The sequence below is a fragment of the Hibiscus syriacus genome, unplaced genomic scaffold (assembly GCF_006381635.1).
Source record: "Hibiscus syriacus cultivar Baekdansim isolate YM2019G1 unplaced genomic scaffold, ASM638163v2 tig00116976_pilon, whole genome shotgun sequence".
NCBI classification, from domain to species: Eukaryota; Viridiplantae; Streptophyta; class Magnoliopsida; order Malvales; family Malvaceae; genus Hibiscus; species Hibiscus syriacus.
Genome location: NW_024063500.1, coordinates 1,335,852 through 1,363,093, shown reverse-complemented (window position 1 = coordinate 1,363,093; position 27,242 = coordinate 1,335,852). Strand labels below are relative to the sequence as shown.

At 38.1% G+C, this 27,242-nt stretch overlaps 1 protein-coding gene across 1 annotated transcript; it reads left to right on the top strand.

Moving 5' to 3' along the window:
• Positions 1-940: 940 nt before the first annotated feature.
• Positions 941-27,189, top strand: LOC120192718 (biotin carboxylase 1, chloroplastic-like). Its single transcript, XM_039195449.1, has 17 exons — positions 941-976; positions 1,063-1,128; positions 1,374-1,699; positions 1,912-2,053; positions 2,956-3,054; positions 3,151-3,207; positions 3,787-3,858; positions 4,525-4,614; positions 5,083-5,142; positions 24,836-25,021; positions 25,120-25,212; positions 25,289-25,370; positions 25,674-25,780; positions 26,101-26,176; positions 26,530-26,576; positions 26,665-26,727; positions 26,833-27,189. The coding sequence occupies exons 2-17, from the start codon at positions 1,078-1,080 to the stop codon at positions 26,878-26,880; spliced, it is 1,599 nt and encodes a 532-aa protein (XP_039051380.1). The 5' UTR covers positions 941-976; positions 1,063-1,077; the 3' UTR covers positions 26,881-27,189.
• The last annotated feature ends 53 nt before the right edge of the window (positions 27,190-27,242 follow it).

Genomic DNA, 27,242 nt, shown 5'->3' with positions numbered 1-27,242 from the left:
GACACTTCACTTGTTTTACATCAGCATAAATGTGATGACCGTAGGCATACCAATCTTCATATTATTTTCAAGGATGACTAATCACGAAACAATTTCTAAAACATACGGAAGACTAATTAGAATAAAACTTACGTTTATACGAGGGATACAATTTCCTTCTCATTTAAACTTATAAAAAAAGAAAAAAAAAGTAACATAAGATAGACTAATAAGGTTATATATCTCACCAATAAACGAGTACGTTACTTTTAGTTTTTTTTTTGTCACTTATACATATCTTTTGAAAAATGAGTAAGTACATCGTATTGTTATTATACTAATCCATAGTATTTATTATCAGAGAAGGACGATCATATTTTTTTAAAAATTTTTAAATTTTATATTCTATCTTAATTTATTTCATAGTTTTAGGTATCATATTTTTAATTTTTTTAATATAACTTCTGAATAATTTATATTTATAACGTCGAATCATATATTTATTGACGTGTATAATTTCTTCATAGGCACAAATTGGAAGCTGTAGCAAATTATATCGGATATTGACATTTTTTTCAAAAGTAAAAAAACTAAAATCCCTAAATCAAACTACAATTTCATTTCATTTTGTGAAAACAACTATCCATTTATACGATAAATACGAGGAATAGTTTAATTTTGTTCGTGAAAGGCATGGGAAAGATTGTGATGGCGGAAACTTTTGTTGGGTGATCTGCATGACAGGGTTGGTGAGGACAAATACAAACGTGGAACAATCTCATTGGAAGAGTGGATAGAAAATAAACCTAGTGAAAAAGTCAAGCACAGAAAGTTGGGCTGATATCCCCAACCATTTTAGGCGGAGAATTCGATCCAAGTCCAATAGCTCACACTAAACTAAAGCCTCGTTTCCATCGACTATCTTTTCTATATCAATCAATTATCAATCCCTACTAGTTCTCTTTCTTCTTCACCACCATTCCCCTCAGTTTCATTGGTATCTTTCCTTCTCTTTCTAACTGTTTTTTATGCTTAGATATGTTGATCCGTGAATCTGGTTGAAATGGTTATTTGTTGTTGCAGGCATTTGTTTTCAGTATGGCAATGGACGCTTCAATGACTATGTGCAAATCTGTCACTTCAGCTCCTGTAAGTTTTCTGCTATTTGGAGTTACAGTTTTTTTTTTAACCTTCACTTCGTTCCATCTGTTGGATGCTTTCAATGGTTCTCTAAAGAACTTGATTTTATTCTTTCTTCTTTGTGATTTTTGAAATTGGGTTTACTTTCCTGGAATCGTTTCTGTTCAAAGCTCCAATCTTTATCAGATGTTGTTAAGCAAAATGGCTTCCTTTAGTTTTCATGTATCGTTTATGTTGTTGTTTTCCAATTGAAGGGCTTATTCTTGGGGAGGAGTAGAGGTATTAGGAGCTCCCAATGTAGCTTTATGGTGGGAAGCAGGATCAACTTTCCCAGGCAGAGAGCTCAGGCAACCCAAGTTAGATGCAAATCCAGTAAGTTTGGAGGAGCTCTTGGTGCCACATGCCGTGCTGAGAAAATCCTGGTGGCAAATAGAGGAGAAATTGCTGTCCGGGTAATTCGAACTGCTCATGAGATGGGGATACCTTGTGTTGCTGTTTACTCAACAATAGATAAGGATGCACTCCATGTGAAATTGGCTGATGAATCAGTTTGCATAGGTGAAGCACCAAGCAGTCAATCGTGAGTACTCATAACTTGAGCCTCTATGGGTTTTTAATCAGCTTTTATAATAGTTGTCTTAGCTTTTCCATCAAAGTTTACTATTAAATTGTCTTGTTACTTCCTATATTTGTCGAATGCTCCTCATTCAACTTTCATCCATGTATTTAACTATTTATTCAATTTTAGTACTTGTAACATGATAATTTGTATGTTGAACTGTCTTTGTTCAGGTATTTATTGATTCCAAATGTCCTATCCGCCGCAATTAGCCGTAATTGTACTATGCTTCATCCCGGATATGGTTTCCTTGCTGAAAATGCAACTTTTGTGGAAATGTGTAGAGATCACAGAATAAACTTTATTGGGCCTAATGTAAGTACCCTACTATTAATTCACGTGAGAATACTTTTATTAATGGAAATCTAGTTTGTTATCTTTCTATTTGATTGGAATAACTAATTTAACATGTTTTTTTCTTGCTCAGAAAGAATGAATGTGCATAATACTGTTCTGCATATGGTGGATAAAATATTGATATATAGAGTTTCAATCTGTGCTTTCTAATGAGGCTGATAAAACTTCATTTTGTACTTGAATAATACCTTATAATGACATTAATCTTATGTTTAATAAGGGGATTCCTGAATATAAAAGTGTTTCCAGGTTTGAAATAGATGCTAAAAGCTAATTTTGCTCTAAAATAAAAACTCAAGTACTCTACATTTCAGTTAGTGATATTTACATGTTGTTCATAAATCCACTTACGAGAGAATACATACCTTCGTCTTTTTTATTGTTGTTGGTCTAATTTGGTGCCAAATTTACCCTGGATGTACACTTCTGGTGTTTTGATATAGAATCTGACTATTGCAGGGGGGACTGTTGTTAGGTAGGATTTTTTGTTTTAATTTTGTGCATTTTTTTAGTCTCATTCTCTAAGTTGGAGTCATTTGCTTTTAGCATTTAATTAATATTGGTCATTACAAAATGTATTATCTGTTTGGCCAGCTTATTAGCAGAAATGGTGCTGTTTATTGTGGCTCGTGTATATATATATATATATTTATTTATTCTTTTAATTCATTTTGCGATTAAAATATGCATTAAGAGGTTCTTCTTCTGCATTGAGAATGGCCAAGTTATGTATTTCATGGGTCTTAAACTACAAAAATATTGTTCTTTTTAGCACAATTTTTCCAGCTTGGATGCTTTTTTGGTTTTTGCTCATCCTTAGTCCTAATTTGAAGAAATGATTTCTGGCTACGCTTCGGCAGCCTGACAGTATCCGTGTCATGGGTGACAAATCAACTGCCCGAGAAACAATGAAGAATGCAGGTGTCCCTACTGTTCCTGGAAGTGACGGTTTGTTACAGGTACTATATTTGGCCAATTGTTTGTGTATGCAATCTCAAGCATAGCATTGCTATGGTCAGTTTGCAGTCCCTACGTTAACGGTCTGTTTATTATAGAGTACCGAGGAAGCAATCAGGCTTGCGCATGAGATTGGCTTTCCTGTGATGATCAAGGTGATTATTCTGCTCCCTAACAATCAACATATGGTCTATTTTCAATATAATTTACTGGCTCAACATGGAAATTTGGCATTTTTCTAGCTAACTTAGGTTTTGTTTAGAAAATTCTGTTTAATTTTTCAAATATTTTTTTTTGCTAATTCAGAGAGCTAAGTGTTCAAAAAGAAACAAATTTAATGGGTTACTTGATGGGAAAAACAAAATATTTTGGTTTAAACAAAATCTTGAATCCTTTCCAAACATAGAGCTCATGAACCTCACTTTTGATCTTGATGTCACGTCTTTAAATCGTTGCAAACTCTGATCACTGACCGCTTATTGATCATTTCTAAACATTCTTGGGTGTCATTTAATTGCTACAACACATTTTAGTGGTTCAATTGTGTTTCTTTGTTAAAAGATGCAGCGAGAATATTGTATTATTTTTTTGGCATTACTGTCAAAATGCAGCTATGAAATATGATTTTGAGTGTCAAGAAAGCACTCATGCTTGTGAAAGTCCATTGAAATGTGTCATATTCAGTAAAGTTTTGTTTATTTTTTTTTGTTGTTTTTTTCTTTTATGTATTCAAGGCCACAGCTGGTGGTGGAGGGCGTGGGATGCGTCTTGCTAAAGAACCTGATGAGTTTGTAAAGTTATTGCAGGTATTACTTCAAATATCAGTTGCTCCAACTATTTCTAGTTGATGTATCTCTCTTTCGAATGTTTTTGGCTTTATGTAATTTATTTAATCATGTCAACTGCCATTTGGCTCATGAATTTCCTTTTTCCCTCCTGGGGCAGTGCAGAAATCATGGAATGCATATACCTTATTTAATTTTTCTATTGGCCTAATCCCCTTGTTATGATTAGTTATAATCATTAGACCCTATTTTGCAATCTGTGAAGGAAGCAAACAACTTGCCCATATTATAATTTGATCAAAAGGTTCACAGGTTGCTTGGTTCACAGCTTGAAGCAGTTACTTACAGTTACAGTTACGGAACCTACTAAGCAGCTCGAAGAAACCCTAGCTACATTAAATATTGTTTTTCCCCCAATTATATTGTACTTCCAATTCTGCCGTATTTCTCGTAGATTTTATTTACCAACTTGAAGGAACATTGTTTTACTTTTTGGACATTTCACAACAATTCTCAATCAATAATTTATATAACATGTGACATGAAATTTATTTTTCATATATACTATAAAATGCTAGTTAGTTTCCATGGATTAATATAAATTAATGTTCTCCAAAAAAGTTGGATTATGCTTTATCTATATGAAACGCCTGTACTCAGTTTTCATTTGATTTGTACATCTAACAGCAAGCCAAAAGTGAAGCTGCTGCTGCATTTGGAAATGATGGAGTTTATTTGGAGAAGTACATTCAGAATCCAAGGCATATTGAGTTCCAGGTGACTATTCTGTGCTTTGTATACTTTTTTTTGGATATACCATCAGTATTCGATCCACTGGTTGACTAATTTGGATCATGTATGGTAAAGCCCCATTATGGGAGCGACCCTCCCAACCTAATTTGCTCTATTCATTACATCATTATTCGAATCATGGACGTTATTTAAGGGGTCTAGCATATCACACCACTAGACTGTTGGTAGTTGGTTGCTTTGCATAATTTCACTCTTCATGTTCTTGAATCAATCTTAGTAACCTAAATCTGGAGGGACGTCTAGTTCTGTCATCTGTACACCTTTATAGCTAGTATATTTTCTTGGTAACTTTATATAATTTATATATGTAACATTAATAATGAGTACTGACCTATTGGTTAAGCCATACTGCCCTGTGCTTCATATGCTCTGTTAAAAGTATTGACTACGTGCAAGTTTTTAATTTTCTTGCACTATTTTATGGTTTTGCAGGTTCTCGCAGATAAATATGGTAATGTTGTTCACTTTGGTGAGCGTGATTGCAGCATCCAGGTACTATTATTACGTTTAGTTCTCTTTAACTTATCTGCATCTTGGTTTTTCAAACCAATTTTATAAGGAAATCAGTTCTAACAAGCAGAAAAGAGTTACTCAACACGAATGCTGAAGTTTTATGGAATAGCAAAACAATCTGTAATTACTCATTTAGATTTTTTGGACTTTCTCCATTCCTCCAAAATCTTTGGGATGTGGGGCATATTTGAAAAGACTTGCCTGCTTATGTTTATGGCGGGCTGGGGTTCACTTACTTTTTGCTTTAATCAATATACACATTTGATTGTGAATGAAGAATTAAAAGTTACAAATTTAATTTTGATGAATAACTAAAAGCATGGCTTTACTGTTAATGGAACAACTGCGTAAATTGATGTTTCATTTTAAAACTTTATGCACTGTTAACAAATATAGCCTCTTCTCCTTTAGTATTTTCAATATTTTATACCAACTTTAGGAAAGTAAAAATAAGTAGCCAAAGTAAAAATATAGCGTCTAAAGTGATTTGGGAAGGCCATAAAGACAAGGAAGTAGGGGTGAAGAATTTGTGGGAAATGCATATTCCCCCAGACGAATATGATTGGGTGAAAAGATCAATAACTGGGATCATTAAATCCCATTTTGATCTGGGGACAGTAGTGAAGGGGTTGGCTAGTAAAGGGATCAAGGTCAAGGGAACTAAATGGGGTTATACCTGGAACTCTTGCATTATAACCTTTGGGTCGAAGGAAGAGTTCGAGGAGGCGTGGAAAAACAGAAGGGATGAAGTGTCACTTTGGTTCGACTGGCTTGATCCACTTATGAGTGTAGATGGAGTCCCGATGGCTTTCTGTTCAGTGGAGTTGTATGGAATCCCTTTACTATGTTGTAATGTATCTTTTTTGGAAAAGCTGGTCTCAAGGTGGGAGAAATTGGTGTGTATTCATGAGTCCACGATCAGAAGAGAGGATTTGGCGGTGGCAAGAGCTTTGTTGAGGGTGGCGAGTCCTTATGATATACAGGATTCTGTTACCTTGGGTGCATATGGGAGATCGTATAAGGTTAAGATTAGTGTGGGATCGGTCAGTTCTAAACAGGAAAGTTTTTTTGCAGAAATTCTTCAGGTGGCCGGAGATGGTGTGTCTAGAGTTGATTCTTCATCGGAAGAGAAAGAAGTCCGGAGTTCAGGTGGAGTAGGTAGCCCACAATTGCCAGCTGAGAATTCTAGGGACACAGTAGACAGATGGTTGGTAGGTGATGTCTGCACAACAGTGGCAGGCGGCAGTGGAAGTAAACATTTAATGCTGCAGGAAGGAGAAAGTCAACCTAGTGGTGCTAAGGTGTCAGGTTTTTCTACAGAAGATTTGAATTTTAAAGAGGACTATAGGGGCCTTGGTCTAAGGAATGTCTCTATTAATGAATCTGAAGAAGCCCATTTAGAGGGCTCGAGTGAGTCCAATACAAATATCTACAGAATAGTACCTTCTGGGCCAGCTGTTAATTTATTAAAACTGGGATATGGTAACCGTTTGGAGTCTCGGGTGGAATTGGCAGGTTCTCAGCAGCAATCTGATTCGGATAAACTAAAGGTGCAGAATTGGGCTAATGTCTCGGCAGACTTAAATCCAAATTTGTTGCCTGCTGGGTCTTCACAATCTAACAGGGAGTATGATTCACCAGCTAATAATCTAATTCCAGGGGGGCATGATGTTAAATTAAGTAGGGTGGAGGTTCAAGGAGAGTTTCAGCATTCTGTTTTGGTTGACTCAAAACTGCAGAATTCGAATACTGATTTGTCAGGTTACAAACATATTTCGATTGAGGGTGGGTTCACGGATAGAGTACAGTCTCAATCTGAAGGGATCTCAAATAAGCCAAATAAGGATCTGTTAGAGGAAGTAGTAGTCTTGGAAAAGGACGATTGTAGGGGGGTTGGAACTGAACTGATTAGGGATAGAGACAGATCGCTGTTCCAGCATAGAAGAACACTTTGTCCCAAAAGTTTGCCCATAGAGAGGAGGAGAATGGCCAGCTATAAAAGACATTATACCAAGTCGAGGGTGAGAATTAACTGGTTTGAGAATAAACACAAAGGTATTCCGGTGAGAAAGGATTTGCAGCCTCCTTCAATAAATATGGAAGGTAGAAGGGAAGTGATTTTAAATGGTGCAGCTGATGATCAGAACCCTTATGTGGCACCAACTAATTGTAATAGTTCTTCGAAGGTCTTGGTAGTAGTTCCTTTCTCTGCTGTAGGGTCAGGAAGGTCTAAAAGAAGGGAGAGAAGAGTTTTAACAAGGGAAGCAGTTGATATGGTTAATTCTCCTTTTGTTTTTACTCCTCAGTTCTCGAAGGCGGTTGAGGAAGCGATGGTTACATGGGAAGTATGTAAAGTTCTAGGAATTTCTTTCAAAGATGGGAAGAAGGCTTTTTTGGACAAAATTATCAACCTTGAAGAGGGTTCGGCTGAGAGTAGGGAACAGGGGAAGTCAGGGGTTTAGTCTCTATTTCTCTGTTGACTAGCTATAAGGATTTGGTGTAGATCTTCTTGTTATGATAAATGTCAACATTATTTCTTGGAATGTAAGGGGTCTTGGAAAAAAGGAAAAGTCAAGAGTTGTAGCTAATTTGGTGAAGAAGAATAAGCCGAACTTGATTCTAATTCAAGAAACAAAACTAGAAACTGTTTCTTTGGCTCTTAGAAGAAGGATAGGGGGGAGATTCCTTAGAGGAGGGATTGTTGCGCCAGCAGTGGGATCTGCTGGTGGATTGATGATTATGTGGAATGAAAATGGTTTTGAAGTTTCGAACAGCCATCTTAATGGCAGATTCATAGCAGTCTTTGGGAAGTTCAGAAATTCAAGTGAAGAGTGTCTGATTATCAATGTATACGGTCCATCAATTGAAGCAGAAAAGGAAGATTTTTTCAGGGAACTGTTGGAGTTTGTTTCGGCTCAAAATATGTTAGTGTGTATTGGGGGAGATTTTAATGTGTATCTTGATCCGGACGAGAAGTTGGGAAAATCACAAAACTGGCATTCTATTGATTTATTTAGAAACTTCTTACAGCAATCACATTTAATTGATCTACCTTTGGTGGGAGGAAGGTATACTTGGTGCAATAATAGAGAAGACTCGACTTGGGAAAGACTAGACAGGTTCTTAATCTCTGGGACGTTTCTGTCATGTTTTCCAAATGTAGTGCAAAGTCTCTTGCCTAAATCCCTATCTGATCATAATCCAGTCTCATTAGAGGACAAAGCTGTTAATTGGGGACCGAAATCATTCAGGTTTTTTAATTATTTACTAGAGGAGGAAGGATTTGAGGAATTGGTTAAATCTTCAATGCTTGCTATGAGGGGGAGAAATAATAAAAGGGGTATTTTCAGTATCTTAAAAGGTACTAAAAATTCAATCAGAAATTGGTCCAGCAGTAAATTTATTGGGATCACTGAGTCGATTTCAGATTTAGAGAGGAATATTAATGAATTGGATCTTAAAGCTCAAGGTGGAATTCTTTCGAAGCAGGAGTGGGATCAGTTGAGGCTGTGTAGGACAAATCTATGGAGGTTGTATAGGACAGAAGAAAGCATCTGGTTTCAGAAGTCAAGGGCGAGATGGATCAAGGAGGGGGATAGGAACACAAGGTTTTTTCATCTGTCTGCTCTGAACAGAAGCAAAAGAAATGAAATCTTAAGCTTGAAGATAAATGGGAGTGTGGTTTCAGATCCTCAACAATTAAAGGTACATATTTCAGAATTTTTCAAGGCAGCCTATAATTCCAATTCAACATTGGAAACGGAGGATTTACTACTGGATTTTGCTAAGCTATCAGGGGATCAGTCTAAGAAGCTTGAAGAGCACTTCTTAGAACAGGAAATTTGGCAAGCTATAGTTTCATCAGACAGCTCTAAAGCTCCAGGACCAGATGGTTTCACCATGGGTTTCTTTAAAAACTGCTGGCCGATTTTAAAGGAGCACGTGTTGAAATTTTTTGAAGATTTCTATTTTGGAAGGAAATGGGAGCACGGTATAAACCATGCTTTTATCACACTTATTCCGAAGAAGCTTAATCCGGACAGTGTAGAGGAATTTAGACCAATCAGCCTTGTAGGCAGCTTATACAAGATACTTTCTAAAGTTCTATCGAAGAGACTGAGTTGTTGTGTTGGTGATATTATTAGTCACTCTCAATTTGCGTTTATACCAGGGAGACAGTTGCTGGATTGTGCTTTTATAGCAAACGAAGGGATTGATTACTGGAGGAAAAAAGGGTTAAAAGGGGTTGCCTTCAAAGTAGATTTTCGTAGGGCTTATGATTCCGTGGAATGGCCAATTTTAATCAGAGTAATGTCAGAGATGGGTTTTGGTAAGAGATGGTTGTCGTGGATATCTCAGTGTATTTCAACAGCTTCAATCTCAGTTCTCGTAAACGGGTCTCCATCGGAAGAGTTCCACATGGCCAAAGGACTTAGGCAAGGGTGCAGTTTATCTCCGCTACTGTTTAACATTGTAGGTGAGCTGCTTAATTTGATGATATCTAAAGCAGTGGAAAGGGGTCTGTTTCAAGGCTTTGTTATTGGGGAAACTGAAAATTCTGTTCGATTGACACATCTACAATTTGCAGATGACTTGATCATCTTCTGTCAAGCATCTCTCTCCCAGATTAAAAATGTCAAGAGAGTATTGAGGATTTTTAGTGTTATGACAGGGTTGCATCTTAATCTAGCTAAGAGTAAGCTATTTGGTATTAATGTGGAAGAGGAAGTTTTATCAGAATGGGCATCTTCGGTGGGCTGTTCTATTGATTCTCTTCCAACAGATTACTTGGGACTTCCTCTAGGTGCTAAGAAAGACTCAGAAGCCTTATGGGATCCAGTTTTCAAGAATTTTAGTTCCAAACTAGCCAACTGGAAAGCTAATTGTCTCTCATTGGCGGGCAGGACAGTTTTATTAAAGTCGGTGTTAACATCCCTACCAATATTCTTCTTATCCCTTTTTAGAATGCCTTGTAAAATTGGTAAGAAGCTTAATTCTTTAATGGCCAGTTTCCTATGGGGGGATAATGAGGACAAAAGGAAGATACACTGGGTTAATTGGAAATCAGTCTGCACGCCTCTAAATTGTGGTGGCCTTGGTGTTCTTGATGTGAACCTATCTAATCGGGCTCTTTTGGGAAAATGGGTGTGGAAGTTCGCCAATGAAAAAAATACTTTGTGGAAAAGTGTGTTATGTTGCAGGCACAAGGTAAGTAGTAATTCCATGTCTATTTGTAAGGTTTTTTTCGCCCAAATCTTCTTGGATTTGGAGAGGGATTGCCAACAATTTCTTGAAGAACGACTCGGAGGGTGAACGTATCAGATCTAACTCCAAGTTGAAACTGGGAAATGGAAAGTCTATTGCATTTTGGACGGATCCATGGGCTGATGAGTCTCCTTTAAAAAATCTTTTCCCTAGAATGTATGCGTTGTCAATAAATAAATGGGGTATGGTCGCTGAGTTTGGGAGTTCAGATTCGAACGGTTGGGTGTGGAACATCGATACCAGAAGGAATTTGTGTGACTGGGAGTTGGATCAGTGGCTGGATTTAATGACAAAACTGAAGGACTTTAAACTGACTGATTCAGTTGAAGACTTTCTTTCTTGGTCTGCAAGCGGGGATGGACTGTTTTCAGTGAAATCTTGTAGAAAGGAACTCGACAAGGTGTCTGGGGAGTCCGATTTATGGGTAAAAGGGGTGTGGCAGGGTTTATCTCCTCCTCGTGTTGAAGTCTTCCTGTGGCAGCTAGCTCATCAGAAAGTGGCAGTGAGAGAGGAGTTGGTGAAAAGAGGTTTGCAACTAGGGGATGAAATTCTATGTCCGTTTTGTAAAAAACAGGTGGAATCAGTTCAACATTTATTTATTTCGTGTGATGTTGTTTGGGAACTTTGGAACAAGATAGCAAGCTATTGGGATATAGCCTTAGTCCTTCCAAAGGATCCACCTTCTTTGCTATGTTCTTGGGGTGAGCTGAGGGGGAAATCGTTGATTTGGAAATTTATCCCGGGAGTAGTATTTTGGTCGATATGGAAAGCTAGGAATGCAATGGTGTTCGAAGGTTCCCCCTTGGATAGGATGTCTCTGTTTTTTATTGCTAGATTCAGGTTATCTAAATGGTTTCTAGCCAAGTATCCTAAGTGTCCTATTCAGGAGGATGTGCTGATTGGTGATCCATCTCTTGCAGATGGTATTAAAGCTCTCAACATTTACAATTTTCAGGTTTCTCGCTGGATTCCACCCCCTATGGATTTTTTGAAGATGAATGTCGATGGAGCTGTTAGACTTGATGGCTCAAATGGAGGTATAGGAGGTATTTTGAGAGATTGGAATAGCAACTCCCTTCTGACTTTTTCAGAAAATGTAGGTCAGGGTCCCCCGCCGGTTGCTGAGTTAAAGGCTATTAAGAGAGGCATTGAAATCTATATGTCTTCTTGTTGGGTTAAGGTTGGAAGGTTGATTGTGGAAAGTGACTGTAAGTCGGCTGTGGTATGGGTCCATACCCCAGCTTTGGCCCCTGTTTTTATCCTCCCATTAGTTAAAGAGATTTCATCTTTTATCTCGGACAGGGTGCACTCAATTAGACTGATTCCAAGGGTGTGTAATGGGGAGGCTGATAGTTTAGCAAAGATGGGAATTGGTTGATGTTTAGTCGTTTCCAGTGCGTTTTATCGTTTGAGTTTAGGTTTTTGGTTCTGTTGAGTAGCTTAGTCTGTTGTGTTTTTTCAGTATGGTGTTTATGTTAAATCTTATGTAATTTCGGAGGAGTAATAAAGTTTCTAAGGCACTCTTTTCCTCCTTTGATCAAGAAGGAGGTTTTTAAGGAGGCCTGTCATTCTTATCAAAAAAAAAAAAAGTAGCCAAAGTAACACCTGATGGAGCTTAAATAACAATATGGACCTTAGGGTATACTTTCCGGCTAGAAACCCCCAAGATCATCCGAACTTGACTCGTTAACCCTTGGATGGCTTTATCAACTCTAATTTTCAAGCAAATCAGATCACCATGTTATGATGACAGGAAAGTTAGGGTTTGATCGTGTTGATTTGGGGGAAATGGTGAAGGGAAGAATTGGGAAGCAACAGCAGAAATTGGGGGAGGATCGAATGAATTTAGGGATTGACATGGAGGCTAGGGATTGAGATCCTATATGAGGATTTGGGAATCGAAGTGAAGACATAATGAAGAGTAAGAGACACGGGTTGAAGGTTTAGGCGGGTGGAGTGTTCAGTGGGCTTATTTAGACTTAAACCAATATAAGTTCAGGTGGGTTTATATGTTGGGCTTGAGTTATAATAATTTTAGGAGAGAAGTTTGGAGGGTGAGTCAGCTTAGGACAGTTATTTTGTTGGATTTGCTGTTATGACAGCTGGTACTGTATATATATAATTTGTACCAATCCTTTAAGGGTTATCTTATGAATGAATACAAGTTTTCTGTATATAAGTCTTTTCTATTCTGAAATCCCTAAAATTCTTCTACATTCTTATTCTAAATCATAACAAATTGGTATCAGAGCTAAGTTTTGTGATAAAAAAAATTCATTTTTCACGCTGGGAAAGACAAGAAAGATGCAAAAGAAGGGAACCATTGAGGTACCAGAACAAGCATTTGAAGTGAAGGAAGAGACCTTACCATCTTGGTGGATTGAGCACAAAGCAGAGCTGGAGGGAAGGATACAAACCTTGGAGGATGGGATGACTGAGAACAGGGGCTATTTGCAGAGAATCCTACAGCTGGTCAATCAGGCAGTTGAGGAAAAAGACTCACCTCAGTCAGCAAGGAGTCAACCATCAGCAGTTGAAAAGCAAAACAAAGGTGAAGGTAAGCAACCATGTTTAGTTACGGTTCTGAGTGAGCATGAGAGGTATACTTTTAAACCTAATGAACCGGGGATATAAAGATTTGGTACACTATAAGAAAGAACATCATCTCAATACCCTTAACAAAATGGATGCGTGAATATGAGAGAGAAAGTTAGAGAGAGAAACGAGCGAGTGCGTATGGTAGTCCCTCCTTCGATGAGGAATATACTATCTTTGTTGACAACCATAGTAAGAGAGTTTCTAGAAGTGAGCTTAGAGATATTTTCATCCAGTATGGCAGAATAGTCAGGGTTTATATTCCAAATTTTATTTTTAAACCGAACTACAAATCGTCCACGTTTGCTTTTGTGCAATTTGCGTTAGAGTAAAGTTGCAATAGAGCAGTTCAGAATGTGAATAGAACTCTGATTGATGGGAAGCGAGTGTCAGTGGGGGTGGCAAAGTACAAGAAGAATAGGAGAAGAGGTATAGTGGGGTATAAGCGTCAATCGGAAGGTAACAAATCAGGCACAGGGGTCAGAGGTAGGCAACAGATGCAAACGGAAAGAGCGAGTAGTCTGACGAATGGTAGATCGTACGAGGAAGTGCTGAAGGGGGATAGCGCGAAGAACATGGAGTTTGAGCTAGTGGAGAGAGAAGGAGGTCAGTCTTTGAAAGCAAATGGAGTTAGGAATGTATGGGATATGCACATTCCTACGTATGATTATGGCTGGGTGAAGTATTCATTAACAGGGGTCGTCAAATATTCCATGCAGCTGGACATGGTGAAGGAGGCATTCGTAAAGGAGGGATTTCAGGTAAAGATAATAAGTTGGGGTTTCGTAGGGAATGCTGTCATTGTTATGTTCAAGTCAAATGAAGATTTCGGTAAGGCGTGGTCGGAGTACCGAGACAATGTTTTCCTGGTTTCAATGGTTATCTCCGGTGTTGAGTGATGAAGGTGTTCCAATGGCGTATGGTTTGGTAGAGTTAGTAGGGCTACCACTTCTTTGCTGGAATGAACCATTCCTGGAAAAATTAGCATGAAGGTGGGGAGACCTTGTTTGTATACTGGATGAGACCAAAAATAAAGAGGATCTCTCATCAGCGAGATTGTTGATGAGGGTTGCAAGTCCTTATGACATACAAGAATCCATTATTGTAGGGTCTTATGGAAGATCTTTTAAGGTCAAAATTACTTTGGGAGGAAGTTATTATACATCCCCGGCTATAATCGAAGATAAGTTGCAGGAGTGGTCTGATGATGGTGGTAGTTCAGGGAAGGAAGTAGGCATTCGGGGAATGTCAACAGTGGTAGTGGGGATAGAGGGGAACACGTGGCGACAAAGAAATTTAGAAAGTGGGGGGATTAAGGAAGGTGGGGAACAGTCCCCTGAAAAGACGTCCCACACGAAATCCAATAGTTATGGGCTGTCAGGGAATCTGGAATGTGAAGTGGAGCCAGTTTTTAATATGGAGTATGCGGGTCTTGGGCTAAGAGCAGTGGTGGATCCGAGCTGCTCAGCCCAATCTGATTCAAACTGGGATTCTTTTTCACCAGTTACTAAAATTATTCCTGTTGGGCCGGCGGTTAAGGTGAGGTGGGATGATGTAGGAGAGAATAACAAGTTTCAGTCTCTTCATGAATTAGTAGAGGTGGATAGTTGCGATTTAATTGGAAAAGAAGGTGAGGGTGTCCAGGTAGTCAAAGAAAATAGAATGGAGATGGAAGTGGTAAGTCAATTGGTGCAGGAGGAAAACAAGGAGATAAGTGTAAAGAGTGTCAAGAGGTGGAATAGGGGATTTCCTGTTTCTGCTTGTATGACTCTTCGATCAGCGCAGGATGGGAGAAAGAAAAGAGGTCAATATGCTAGAGTTTATAAAAGGTTGAGGAACAGAAAAATATGGCTAAATTCGTGTAAAGAAGCTGATTTTATTGGTTCAGAGGCTAATACGATTCAAGAACAGAAGGGGTCAGATTGCAGAATATTACAACAGCCGGCGACAGTAGTGTCGGAGTGTGTGGCACCTGATGCGTTTTCATCTCCAAAGTTAGGAAGAGTTCGCAGAAAGAATAGAAGAGGTTTAATTTATCAAGCCTTGGAGTTGGTTAATATTCACACTGCCTACTCTCCTCTTTTTTCTAAGCTGGTGGAGGAAGCTATGGCCACTTGGGAAGTATGTCTGATGTTAGGCATCTCTTTCAAGGATGGGAAGGAGAAATTTATTGAAAAGATTATTTGCCTTGAGAATGGTTCGGAGGTTGTAAAGGATGATGGATATGATGGTTAGGTTTTGCGGTTGGATGGGTATGGTTGGGGCGTTTGGGAGTGATACATTTTTATGCAGAATTTAAGAATTCTTTCGTGGAACATTAGAGGTTTAGGGAGGAGGGAGAAGACCGCTTCTGTCGCTAGGCTTGTAAAGAAGGTCAAACCAGTTCTGGTGTTTATTCAAGAATCCAAGCTAGAACATTGTAAGGAGTCTATTTTAAGGAGGTTAGGAGGGAGTATGTTAAAGGGAGTGAAGTTGTCTCCAGCACAGGGGTCTAAGGGTGGTTTGATTAGTATGTGGAATGAGAATATGTTCAAAGTCACCAATCAACATGTGCATAGCATGTTTTTGGCATTGGTGGGGTATTTTTTGAATGATCAAAAGGAGTTCGTAATTATTAATGTATACGGCCCGGCTATTGAAGACGAAAAGGATGATTTTTTTGGAGAGTTGTTGTGTTTTGTAGTTTCGTTGAATTTACCAGTTTGTATAGGGGGGGATTTTAATGCGTATATTGATCCGGAAGAAAAGCTAGGGAAAGCTCAGAACTGGCATACTTTAAATATATTTAGAACATTTGTGCAGAGAGCTAAGCTCATTGATCTGCCCATGTCAGGAGGGTCTTTTACATGGAGTAGTTATAGAGAAGATTCAACATGGGTTAGGCTTGATCGATTCTTGTTAAGTGACAGTTTTCTCAACTGTTTTCCTAAGATTTCACAGAGACTTCTTTCGATCTCTATGTCTGATCATAAACCGGTTTTGCTGGAAGATGTTTGTATAAATTGGGGCCCAAAACCTTTTAGATTCTTCAATTATCTTTTACAGGAGGAAGGCTTTGATGATTTTGTGGTTAATCTTGTGGCAGTTGAGAAGAATAAGAGGAATTTTGGGGGAATTTTCAGAATGCTACAGAACGCTAAAAACCATATTAGAAGTTGGCCTGGAATCAGCAATGTTGGGTTGTCAGACTCCATTTCGGTTCTTGAAGGGAAGATAGAGAATTGGGAAAGGAAGTCGCAAGGTGGAATCTTGTCCAAAGGGGAGTGGGATCAGATGGTAGAATGTAAAAAGGAGTTGTGGAGGCTGTTAAGGACTGAGGAGAGCATCTGGTGTCAGAAGTCCAGGAGTAGGTGGATTAAGGATGGGGACAGAAATACGAGGTTCTTTCACTTGAGTGCTTTGACGAGGAACAGGATCAACACTATTCATTCATTGAAAATTAAGGGAGAATTTATCTCGGACACAAGAAAAATTAGAAGTAGTGTGTTCAATTTCTTCAAGACGGCTTACAACACTAATTCAGCAATGGAGGTTGAGGACCTAAATATGGATTTTGCACAACTTTCTGCAATTCAGAGTGCATCTTTGGAGGTGGAATTCTCTGAGCAAGAAGTGTGGCAAGTAATCTCTTCTTCTGATAGTGCAAAAGCCCCTGGCCCTTATGGTTTTACCATGGGTTTTTATAAGAAATATTGGGAAAATCTTAAGGAGAAGATCATGGAGTTTTTCCCTGATTTCTATCAAGGTAAGTCATGGGAGTATGGAGTCAATCATGCGTTTATAACCTTGATTCCTAAGAAAGGTACTCCTGAGAGCATTGAAGATTATAGACCCATTAGTCTTTTGGGCAGCTTGTACAAAATCCTCTCAAAAGTTCTATCAAAAAGACTTATTTCTTGTATCAAGGATATCATTAGTCCGTCTCAGTTCACTTTTATTCCGGGTAGACAATTGTTGGACTGTGCATTTTTAGCTAATGAAGGAATTGATTATTGGAGGAAGCAAGACTTAAAGGGGTTGTTTTCAAAGTGGATTTCAGTAGAGCTTATGATACAGTTGAATGGCAGATTCTTCAAAGGCTAATGAAGGAGATGGGGTTTGGAGAGAGGTGGTGTTCTTGGATCTCACAATGTATCTCTACAGCTTCTATTTCGGTTCTAGTGAATGGGTCTCCTACTAAGGAGTTTTCTATTGCTAAAGGCTTGGGGCAAGGGTGTAGCCTTTCTCCTCTTTTGTTCAATTTGGTCGGGGAATTACTTCATAGGATGTTGACTAAAGCATTGGATTTGGGTCTGTTCGAAGGTTTCTCCTTTGGTAAAAATCAAAATTCATTCTCTTTGTCCCATCTTCAGTTTGCAGATGACTTAATTATTTTTTGCCAAGCATCAATTACGCAGATTAAGAATATTAAAAGAATTTTTAGGATTTTCAGCTTAATGACAGGGCTCCATCTAAACTTAGCCAAAAGTAAACTTTTCCGAATTAATGTGGAGAGTGACATCCTTGAAGATTGGGCTAAGGAGATTGGTTGTTCTATTGGTTCATTTCCCACGGAATACTTAGGCCTTCCTTTGGGGGCGAAAACGAATTCGGAGAAGTTATGGGATCCGGTTATTGTCAACTTTAATAAGAATTTGGCGGGTTGTAAAGTTTCTTCTTTATCTATGGCTGGTAGATTGGTATTAATAAAGTCGGTGTTGTCATCCTTACCTATTTTCTACCTTTCTATTTTTAAGATGCCTTCTTTTATTTGTCAGAGGTTAAATTCTTTGATGTCGGATTTTTTATGGGGGAGTAGGGGCGACAAGAAGAGAATGCACTGGGTGCGCTGGGACTATGTATGTAAGCCGTTGAGTGGAGGAGGATTGGGAGTGGTGGATTTGAAGGTTACAAATCGAGCGTTGTTGGGCAAGTGGGTTTGGAAGTTTGCCAATGACAAGAAGTCGATGTGGAAGAAACTATTATGTAGCAAACACAATGTGAGCTGTCAATCCATGGATATTAATAGAGCTTGCTTTCGTAAAGACTCTTGGATATGGAGGGGAATTGTGAATAACTATTTAAAGGAGGATGACATTGGAGGTTGCCTTAGATCTCATGCTAAGCTTCAAATAGGTAATGGTAAATCTATTTCTTTTTGGAGTGATACGTGGATAGGGGATTCCCCTTTAAAACTTCGGTTTCCTTGAATATATGCCCTTTCTTCAAATAAATTGGGTAAGGTAGCTGATTTTGGAAGTTTCGATTCGTCTGGATGGGTTTGGAATATCAAGACCAGGAGGAACCTTTGTGATTGGGAGGTCGAGCAGTTCGTTGAGTTGTTGGACACCCTAAAAATATTAAACTAATGGAGCCTTTGGAAGACTGTTTGTCGTGGGTTGGTTCGGGTGATGGGCAGTTTTCTGTTAAAGCGTGCATGAATGCTCTGTCTGTTCCTCTTAAGGACTTAGTTCAGTGGGAAAAAGTCGTCTGGCAGGGTTTAGTTCCTCCTCGAGTGGAGACTTTCCTTTGGCAATTGTCACATCAAAAAGTAGTTGTGAGAGTGGAGTTGTTGAGAAGGGGGGTTGATTTAGGGGAGAACATTCTCTGCCCGTTTTGTAATCAAGGGGCTGAATCTATTTAGCATCTATTTATTCATTGTCCTGTATCCTGGGAACTATGGATGAAAATTATTGGGTATTGGGGTATTCGGCTTGCTCTGCAGCAAGACCCTCCTAATTTACTCAGTTCATGGGCCGAATTGAGGCCATATTCTGCTATATGGAAGTTTATTCCAGGGGCAGTTTTTTGGTCCATTTGGAAGTTAAGGAATGAGATCATCTTCGACAAAGGAAAGTTGGACAGTATCTCTTTGTTTTTCACGGTTCGATTCAGAGTAGCTAAGTGGTTTGTAGCCAAGTATCCACTTTTTTCAACTCAGGTTGATTTCTTAATTGGGGACCCCTCTGTGGCTGACAACCTTTCAAACTCTAAGGTTTTGGACAGTAGTGTGGTCTGCTGGATTCCTCCTCCACTGGATTTCTTTAAGATGAATGTGGACGGGGCGGTGAGTAGTGTGGGGATGGTGGCAGGTATTGGGGGAATTCTAAGGGGACTGGAATCAGGTTGTTCTGTCTTCATTTTCAGTAAATGCAGGTCCTAATACTCCTATCCTAGCAGAATTGAAGGCTATCAAGAAAGGCATTGACTTCTTTGTTTCATCTGTATGGGCTTCGAAGGGTAGACTCATTATTGAAAGTGATTCAAAGACAGCAGTGGATTGGATTAAAGATCAGAGTTCAGTCCCTATTTACTTGTCTAATTTTGTGAATTAGATTGCGTCAGTTGTTTCTGTAAATCAGTTCGTTATCAGGTGGATTCCTAGGTGTTGTAATTGTGGGGCGGACAAGCTAGCGAAAGAGGGGATTGGCTGATTGTACTGCTTTTAGTTGGTTTGTATGTCTTTGAGGGGAGGTCTTGCAGGAGTGTATCAAGTCTTATGTATTTTTGTAGGAGTGTTTTTAAATTTTATGTAAGTGTATTTTCATTAATAAATTGATGTACTCTTTTCCTCCTTCCACTAAAGGGTCCTTGCCTTAGGGCAGTGGACTTCTTAGAGGGAGGTTTTTAATGAGGCATCCTATTCCTATAAAAAAAAATGAACCGGGGATATTAGTTGCTAAACCTGTGGAGTTTACTAGTCCTCTACTTTTTAATCCAAAAGTGCAAGAAAAAAATATTATGGGCAGTTCTAGTGAGATTAAAGTAGACAATAAGGGTTTGTTTGGGAGTTTTGTGCCTATTTTACCTCGACCTAAATTGGAATTACAGATGTTTGATGGCAGTAATCCCAGAGGATGAGAAAATGCCAGAAATATTTTAATCTTTTGGGAGTTCCTGAAGAACAGAAACTGGATGTGGCTGCAATGTATTTGATGGGAAAGGTTGAGACTTGGTTTGATGGCTATATTATGCAGAAGCATAGAGTGACTTGGCATGAATTTGAGGCTGATTTGTGTCATATATTTTTGTGACAAAAATTATTCAGATATCATTGAAGAATTTAATAAGTTAATTCAGAAGGGTAGTGTAGAAGAGTATCAAGAAAAGTTTGAGGAGTTAAGACCCTATTTGCTACAACAACATATGCATTTAGGGGAGGACTATTTTGTTTCCAGCTTCATTAGTGGTCTTAAGGAGGAATTAAAACATAAGGTGAAAGTGCTGGAGCCTAAGAATCTATCTGAAGCTTATAGGCAAGCTAAACTAAATGAGTTAGCTAATGAGATTGAAGGGAAAAAGTACAAATCTCCTAATAAATTTTTTTTACACTCCTTCAAACAGTCAACAGAACAGTGGTAATAGGAGTTTCTTACCTAAGTCAGTTCCTCCTAATACCAATCCAAAACAGACTCTGTTGGATTATAGAAGAGCCAACAATTTGTGCTTTAAATGTGGAGAAAAATTTGTTCCAGGGCATCAGTGCAAAGTCAGACAGCTGAACTGTATGGAGGAAGAGAAACCTACAGATTCTGCTGAACAGGATTTAACAGAAGGTGAGAATAGAGAGGTAGAAGATCAAGCTAAAGAAGCCCTGGAAATTTCTGTCAATGCTATTACAAGGAATGTGGGACATACTATGAGGATTCAAGGTTTTATCAAGGGAAAACCTATTAATGTGCTAATTGATAGTGGCAACACCCATAGTTTTGTAACTCCTCAATGAGCCAAGGAAGGGGTTGAATTGGTTCATACCCAGCCATTAGTTATTACAGTAGCTAATGGGGAGAAGCTGTTCAATACGGCTAGAAGCAATAAAGTGAGTTGGAAGATGCAAGGCTATGATTTCCAGCATGATTTCAGAGTGTTATCTCTGGGAGGTAGTGACATGGTATTAGGGGTAGATTGGATGGAAGAATTTTATCCCTATAATGATGGATTTTAAAACTAAAACCATCAGTTTTGAGAAAGATGGAGAAACTGTAGTTATAAAAGGGTCTCAAAAGCTGCCATTAATCAGATCCATCACAGGTGAGAAATTACAAAAGTTAGCAGAAAAAGACACTGAATTAAGTGGGGAGATTAATTTGCCAAGTGCTGAAGTAGAAGACAGGGTAGTTCCTTTACCATTATAAGAACTCCTAGAAGAGTTTAAAGAAGTTTTTTGAAGAACCAAGGGGAATGCCTTTTAGTAGGAAACATGATCATGCAATTGTCCTTAAACAGGGAATACAACCAATAAACCTTAGACCTTATAGATTTGCTCATCATCATAAGGCCGAAGTTGAGAAACAAATTACTGAAATGCTATCCTCTTCTATTATTCAGGTTAGTAAAATTCCTTTTGCTTCTCCATGTTTACTTATTAAAAAGAAAGATAGAACTTGGAGATTTTGTGTGGATTATAGGAAACTTAATTCTGCTACAGTTAAAAATAAGTTTCCTATTCATATAGTGGAGGATTTGTTAGATGAATTGAATGGGGCTGTTTTCTTTTCAAAAATTGATTTGAGGTCTGAATATTAGCAAATTAGAATCAAGGAGGAAGATATTCCTAAAACTGCTTTTAGGACTCATAAAGGACACTATGAGTTTAAAGTAATGCCTTTTGGTCTTACTAATGCTCCAGCTACTTTTCAAGCTTTGATGAATGGTTTGTTTGGAGCATACTTAAGGAAGCTTGTTCTTGTATTTTTTGATGATATATTGATTTACAGTCCTAGCTTGGAAGAGCATAAACAACACCTAAGAACTGTGTTGGAGGTTCTGTTGAAAAACAGGTTATATGCTAAAAGGAGTAAGTGTTTCTTTGGACAACAGCAAGTGGAGTATCTAGGGCACTTAATATCAGCTGATGGGGTGGCAACAGATCCTAACAAAGTTAAAGCTATGCAACAATGGCCCTTGCCTAAGAATCTGAAAGCTTTAAGAGGATTTTTGGGATTAACTAGATACTATAGGAAATTCATAAGAGGATATGGGGAACTGAGTAAGCCCTTAACTAATATGTTGAAAAAGGATGGGTTTTGTTGGTTTGAAGAAGCCATAACAGCTTTTGAAAAGCTAAAGGAAGTTATGTATAATGCTCCAGTTTTGGCTTTGCCTAATTTTGAGCAGAATTTTTTTTGGAAACTAATGCTAGTTCTAAAGGATTGGAGCTGTTCTTTCTCAAGCAGGGAGACCTATAGCCTATTTGAGTAAAGCTTTGGGTCCTAAGCATGCAGATCTTTCAATTTATGAGTATTTGGCCATTTTGATGGCAGTTTCTCATTGGAGGCATTATTTGGAGAGTGGTTCTTTTGTCATTAAAACAGATCATGAGTCCTTAAAACATTTACTTGATCAGAAGTTAACTACAACTATCCAGAAGAAGGGACTTACAAAGTTATTGGGGTTGGATTATATTATCCAGTAGAGGAAGGGTAAGTCTAACAGAGCTGCAGATGCACTCTCTAGACAACAACTGGATTCTGGTGAATTTGTTCAAATGAGAGTTACTGTTATAACTCCTACTTGGGTACAGGATATTGAAAAGAGTTATGAAGATGATGTTATAGCCCAAGAAAAAATTCCTATTCTGGTTATTAAGCCAGATGAGCTACAGGACTGGAAATTATTGAAAGGAGTCTTGTATTTCAAAAATAGAATTTATGTGGGCAGAAAAGGGGATTTGAGGCATAATATAATTGTGGCTTTGCATGATTCATCACAAGGAGGTCACTCAGGTATTCAAACTACTTATCAGAAAATTAAGTCTTATTTTTTTGGCCTATAATGAAAATGCAAATTCAAGAGCATATATAGCAGTGTGATGTGTGTCAAAGGACTAAAATAGAACATATTTCTAAGCCAGGGTTGTTACAACCTATTGTAGTCCCAAACAATGCTTGGGAAGTGATTACAATGGACTTCATTGAAGGTTTGCCATCTTCCACAAAATATAATTGCATTTTGGTGGTGGTTGATAAATTCACTAAATATGCTCATTTTATGTCACTATCTCATCCCTATACAGTAGTGAAAGTTGCTAGAGTTTATCTTGATCAGGTTTACAAGTTACATGGTCCTCCTAAGGTGGCTATTTTTGATAGGGACAAGTCTTTTACTAGTCTGTTTTGGCAGGAATTAATGAAGCAATTGGGTTCAACTACATTATTTAATACTGTCTATCATCCTGAGACAGATGGCCAGACAGAGAGGTTGAATCAGTGTTTAGAACAGTATTTGAGGTGTATGTGTTTCTTGAAACCAAAGACTTGGTCCAAACAGTTAGCTCAGGCTGAATGGTGGTACAACACTAATTACCACTCTGCTCTACAAATGACGCCATTTGAAGCTTTATATGGGTATAAAGCTCCTAATGTGACATGGACAACAGACTCTAGGGTGGAGGCAGTGCAGAATGTCATGCAACACAGGGAACAGTTAAATTCATTACTACGAGAGCAATTACTTAAAGCTACCAACAGAATGAAGCAGATGAGTGACAAACATCGAACAGATAGGGAGTTTCAAATTGGGGATGAAGTTTACCTGAAGCTCCAACCCCTACAGACAAACATCACTGGCCCTAAGAAGAAATTTGAAGCTTGCTGCTCGTTATTCTGGACCCTACAAGATACAAAACAGAATTGGTCAAGTTGCTTATAAACTTGATTTGCCAGCAAATTCGAAGATACATCCAGTTTTCCATGTAAGTTTACTTAAGAAGAAAGTAGGGAAAAAAGGACTTATCTCGATCGATCCTCCAGAGGTCGCGTCCGATGGACAACTGAAGATTTACCCAGCCCTTGTTTTGGATCAGCGAGTGATTACAAGACAGAATCGAGCAGTCATTCAATTGCTCATTCAGTGGACAAATATGGGAGCAACAGAAGCAACTTGGGAGGATTATACCGTTTTGAGACAACAGTTTCCTCAGTTCGATCCTTGGGGACAAGAATCGTCTGGAGAAGGGGGTATTGTTATGATGACAGGAAAGTTAAGGTTTGATCGTGTTGATTTGGGGGAAATGGCGAAGGGAAGAATTGGGAAGCAACAGCAGAAATTGGGGGAGGATCGAATGAATTTAGGGATTGACATGGAGGTTAGGGATTGAGATCCTATTTGAGGATTTGGGAATCGAAGTGAAGACATAATGAAGAGTAAGAGACACGGGTTGAAGGTTTAGGCGGGTGGAGTGTTCAGTGGGCTTATTTAGACTTAAACCAATATAAGTTCAGGTGGGCTTATATGTTGGGCTTGAGTTGTTGTAATAATTTTAGGAGAGAAGTTTGGAGGGTGAGTCAGCTTAGGACGGTTATTTTGTTGGATTTGCTGTTATGACAGCTGGTACTGTATATATATAATTTGTACCAATCCTTTAAGGGTTATCTTATGAATGAATACAAGTTTTCTGTATCTAAGTCTTTTCTATTCTGAAATCCCTAAAATTCTTCTACATTCTTTATCCTAAATCATAACAATATGGACTTTAGGGTATACTTTCCGGCTAGAAACCCCCAAGATCATCCGAACTTGACTCGTTAACCCTTGGATGGCTTTATCAACTCTGAATTTCAAGCAGATCAGATCACCATTTCCTGTTGGAAATTAAAGCATCCTATTCTTGATAAGAACCTCCAAATACTTCACCCTCCTCTTAAAAGGAGCAACTATGCTTACAAAGTCAAAAGTATGGTGGCTATTTCTCAAATCTTTGCTGCAATTTACGGATATTAACCAATCTTTTGGCAGCACAATGTTATTTCTTTACCCCTTGCCTCTTAATTGTTAAAGAAAGAATAACTAGATTACTGACATAAAATGTTGTTGAATGTAACTTGCTATGCAGAGACGGAATCAAAAACTTCTAGAAGAGGCACCTTCTCCAGCATTGACACCAGAGTTACGGAAGGCCATGGGTGATGCAGCAGTTGCTGCTGCAGCTTCTATTGGTTACATTGGTGTAGGAACTATTGAGTTTCTTTTAGATGAGAGAGGTTCCTTCTACTTCATGGAAATGAACACCAGAATCCAGGTTGAATAAGGACTGGGAATTCTGATTCATGAATTACCTAATATCGGATTAATTAAAAGTACTGCTAATCATGTACTTTTTTTTTCAATTGAACTCAGGTGGAGCATCCTGTAACTGAGATGATTTCCTCTGTTGACTTGATTGAAGAACAAATTCGTGTAGCAACGGGAGAAAAACTTCGCTACAAACAGGTATGAAGTTAAATGTTTCAGCTAAAAGTTTTGGAGCATCAAACACGATATATTCAACTGTTCATATGATTTGCAGGAAGATATTGTGCTCAGAGGGCACTCAATTGAGTGTCGTATCAATGCAGAAGATGCATTTAAAGGGTTCAGACCTGGACCAGGTTTGTCCTATTTTCTGTTTTTTGTGTTCATTTGTACTTACTATTGCAGTAGGTTCTGCTTGCTACTATTAGAGCTTTTACAGTGTTGCTACTATCATTCAAGCTTGCATATGCTTATATTAACATTATAGGCTATATCATTTACTTTTATTTATAAATATGTTTTATACTTTTGAAGTTGATACACAAATCTTTCCTCAATTTCTACTAGATTTTCTCAAACAACCAAAAGAATAGGGAGGAAATATAAGTACTTGGTCTAATAGTTTGATATTTTAAACTCCTCTGATTTCTTAATGACAGGGAGAATAACATCGTACTTGCCATCTGGAGGCCCATTTGTTCGAATGGACAGCCATGTTTATCCTGATTGTGTAGTTCCTCCGAGCTATGATTCATTACTTGGAAAGGTCTGTAATATCTGTATCGTACTATTAAGATTATGTATATATGAGCAATCGGATGCAAACCCTTAAGGTCAATATTATGGATGAGAAGAAAATTCTTATCTAAATTATTAGGAATACCATAATTTGTCTTATTTCAAGGGGCATATAGTAAACTGGATTATCTCAATTTTGCTAAGACAATTCTTAACATAGTAAAACATAAGCAAAAACTTTCATGGAGAGCTGCATGTATATTTGATTCATGTAATCTGAAAATGGTCATGCTTATGGGGGCTGCTTCTCTAGCTTTGATATTGTTCTAATTATTTACTCTAATGTAGCTTATCGTATGGGCTCCAACAAGGGAAAAAGCAATTGAGCGCATGAAAAGGGCACTCGATGACACTGTGATTACAGGTACTTGGTTATTGACCAATGTTTACTATTTGGACTTTGTTTCATGATCTTTATTATTTTTTTATCATCAGCGTTTTCATATATTTTTAGTCAATTATTGTAAACATTCACATGCAAAAGGTTACATGGGACATGGGAGAAGAAACCTATAGCCAGAAAAAAAGACGACTCTAAGCATATGTTTAATTGAATCCACGTTCATTGACCATTGTCAGTGTGGCTTTTGTTGGTGCTTCGTGCATGTAATTGAATGTGTTTGGACCAAAAGGATTTGTTCGATTTTTGCTTTGTTTTTGTTATCTAGCAAAACTCTACCCATCAAAGAATCTCCTAAATGTACCTTTTTGTTTCAGGGGTTCCTACAACGATTGAATACCATAAGCTCATCCTTGATATTGAGGTTGGTAGTTATTTTTTGTTAATGTTTAATTGGAGAATATTTTACTTTTAGGTAAAAATTATTCACTTTAACATGCAACACTTTACAGGACTTCAGAAACGGAAAGGTTGACACTGCTTTCATTCCAAAACATGAAGAAGAGTTAGCCGCTGTAAGAACTTGTTTTGCTTTCATATCTCCCTCCTGCTTCAATAAAAAAGTTCGAAAATGCAAAAAAAAAAAAAAAAAGCTTAAACACTTTGTTTTATGTCTGCAGACACAAAAAATGGCTGTCACAAAAGAATTGACTAGTGCGACTGCTTAGAAGGGTTGGTTATCTTCTTCGTTGTCATCATCTTCAGCTTTTGTGGTATAAGCCATGTAGCTGTCTTGTTGTTTGAAATGTTGGTAGTGGAAAACCCATTCTTATTCATTGATGAAGCAGAGACATGAAACTACATCCCAGTTAGAAGGGTGGGGTTCATCAAGCTCCTGTTTGTTGTTCAGATGGCATTCTAAGATACATTGTCTAGCGACATGTTTTATTGTTCCTCTGTTTTTATCAAATTCTGTTTTTCAACTATGATGTTAAGTACGCGAGTAATTTTCATAGTGCTTGGAACATTTTATTTCAGGGAAGTGCAAAACAAATAGCCATACATTTCCAACATGATTTTATATTATTCA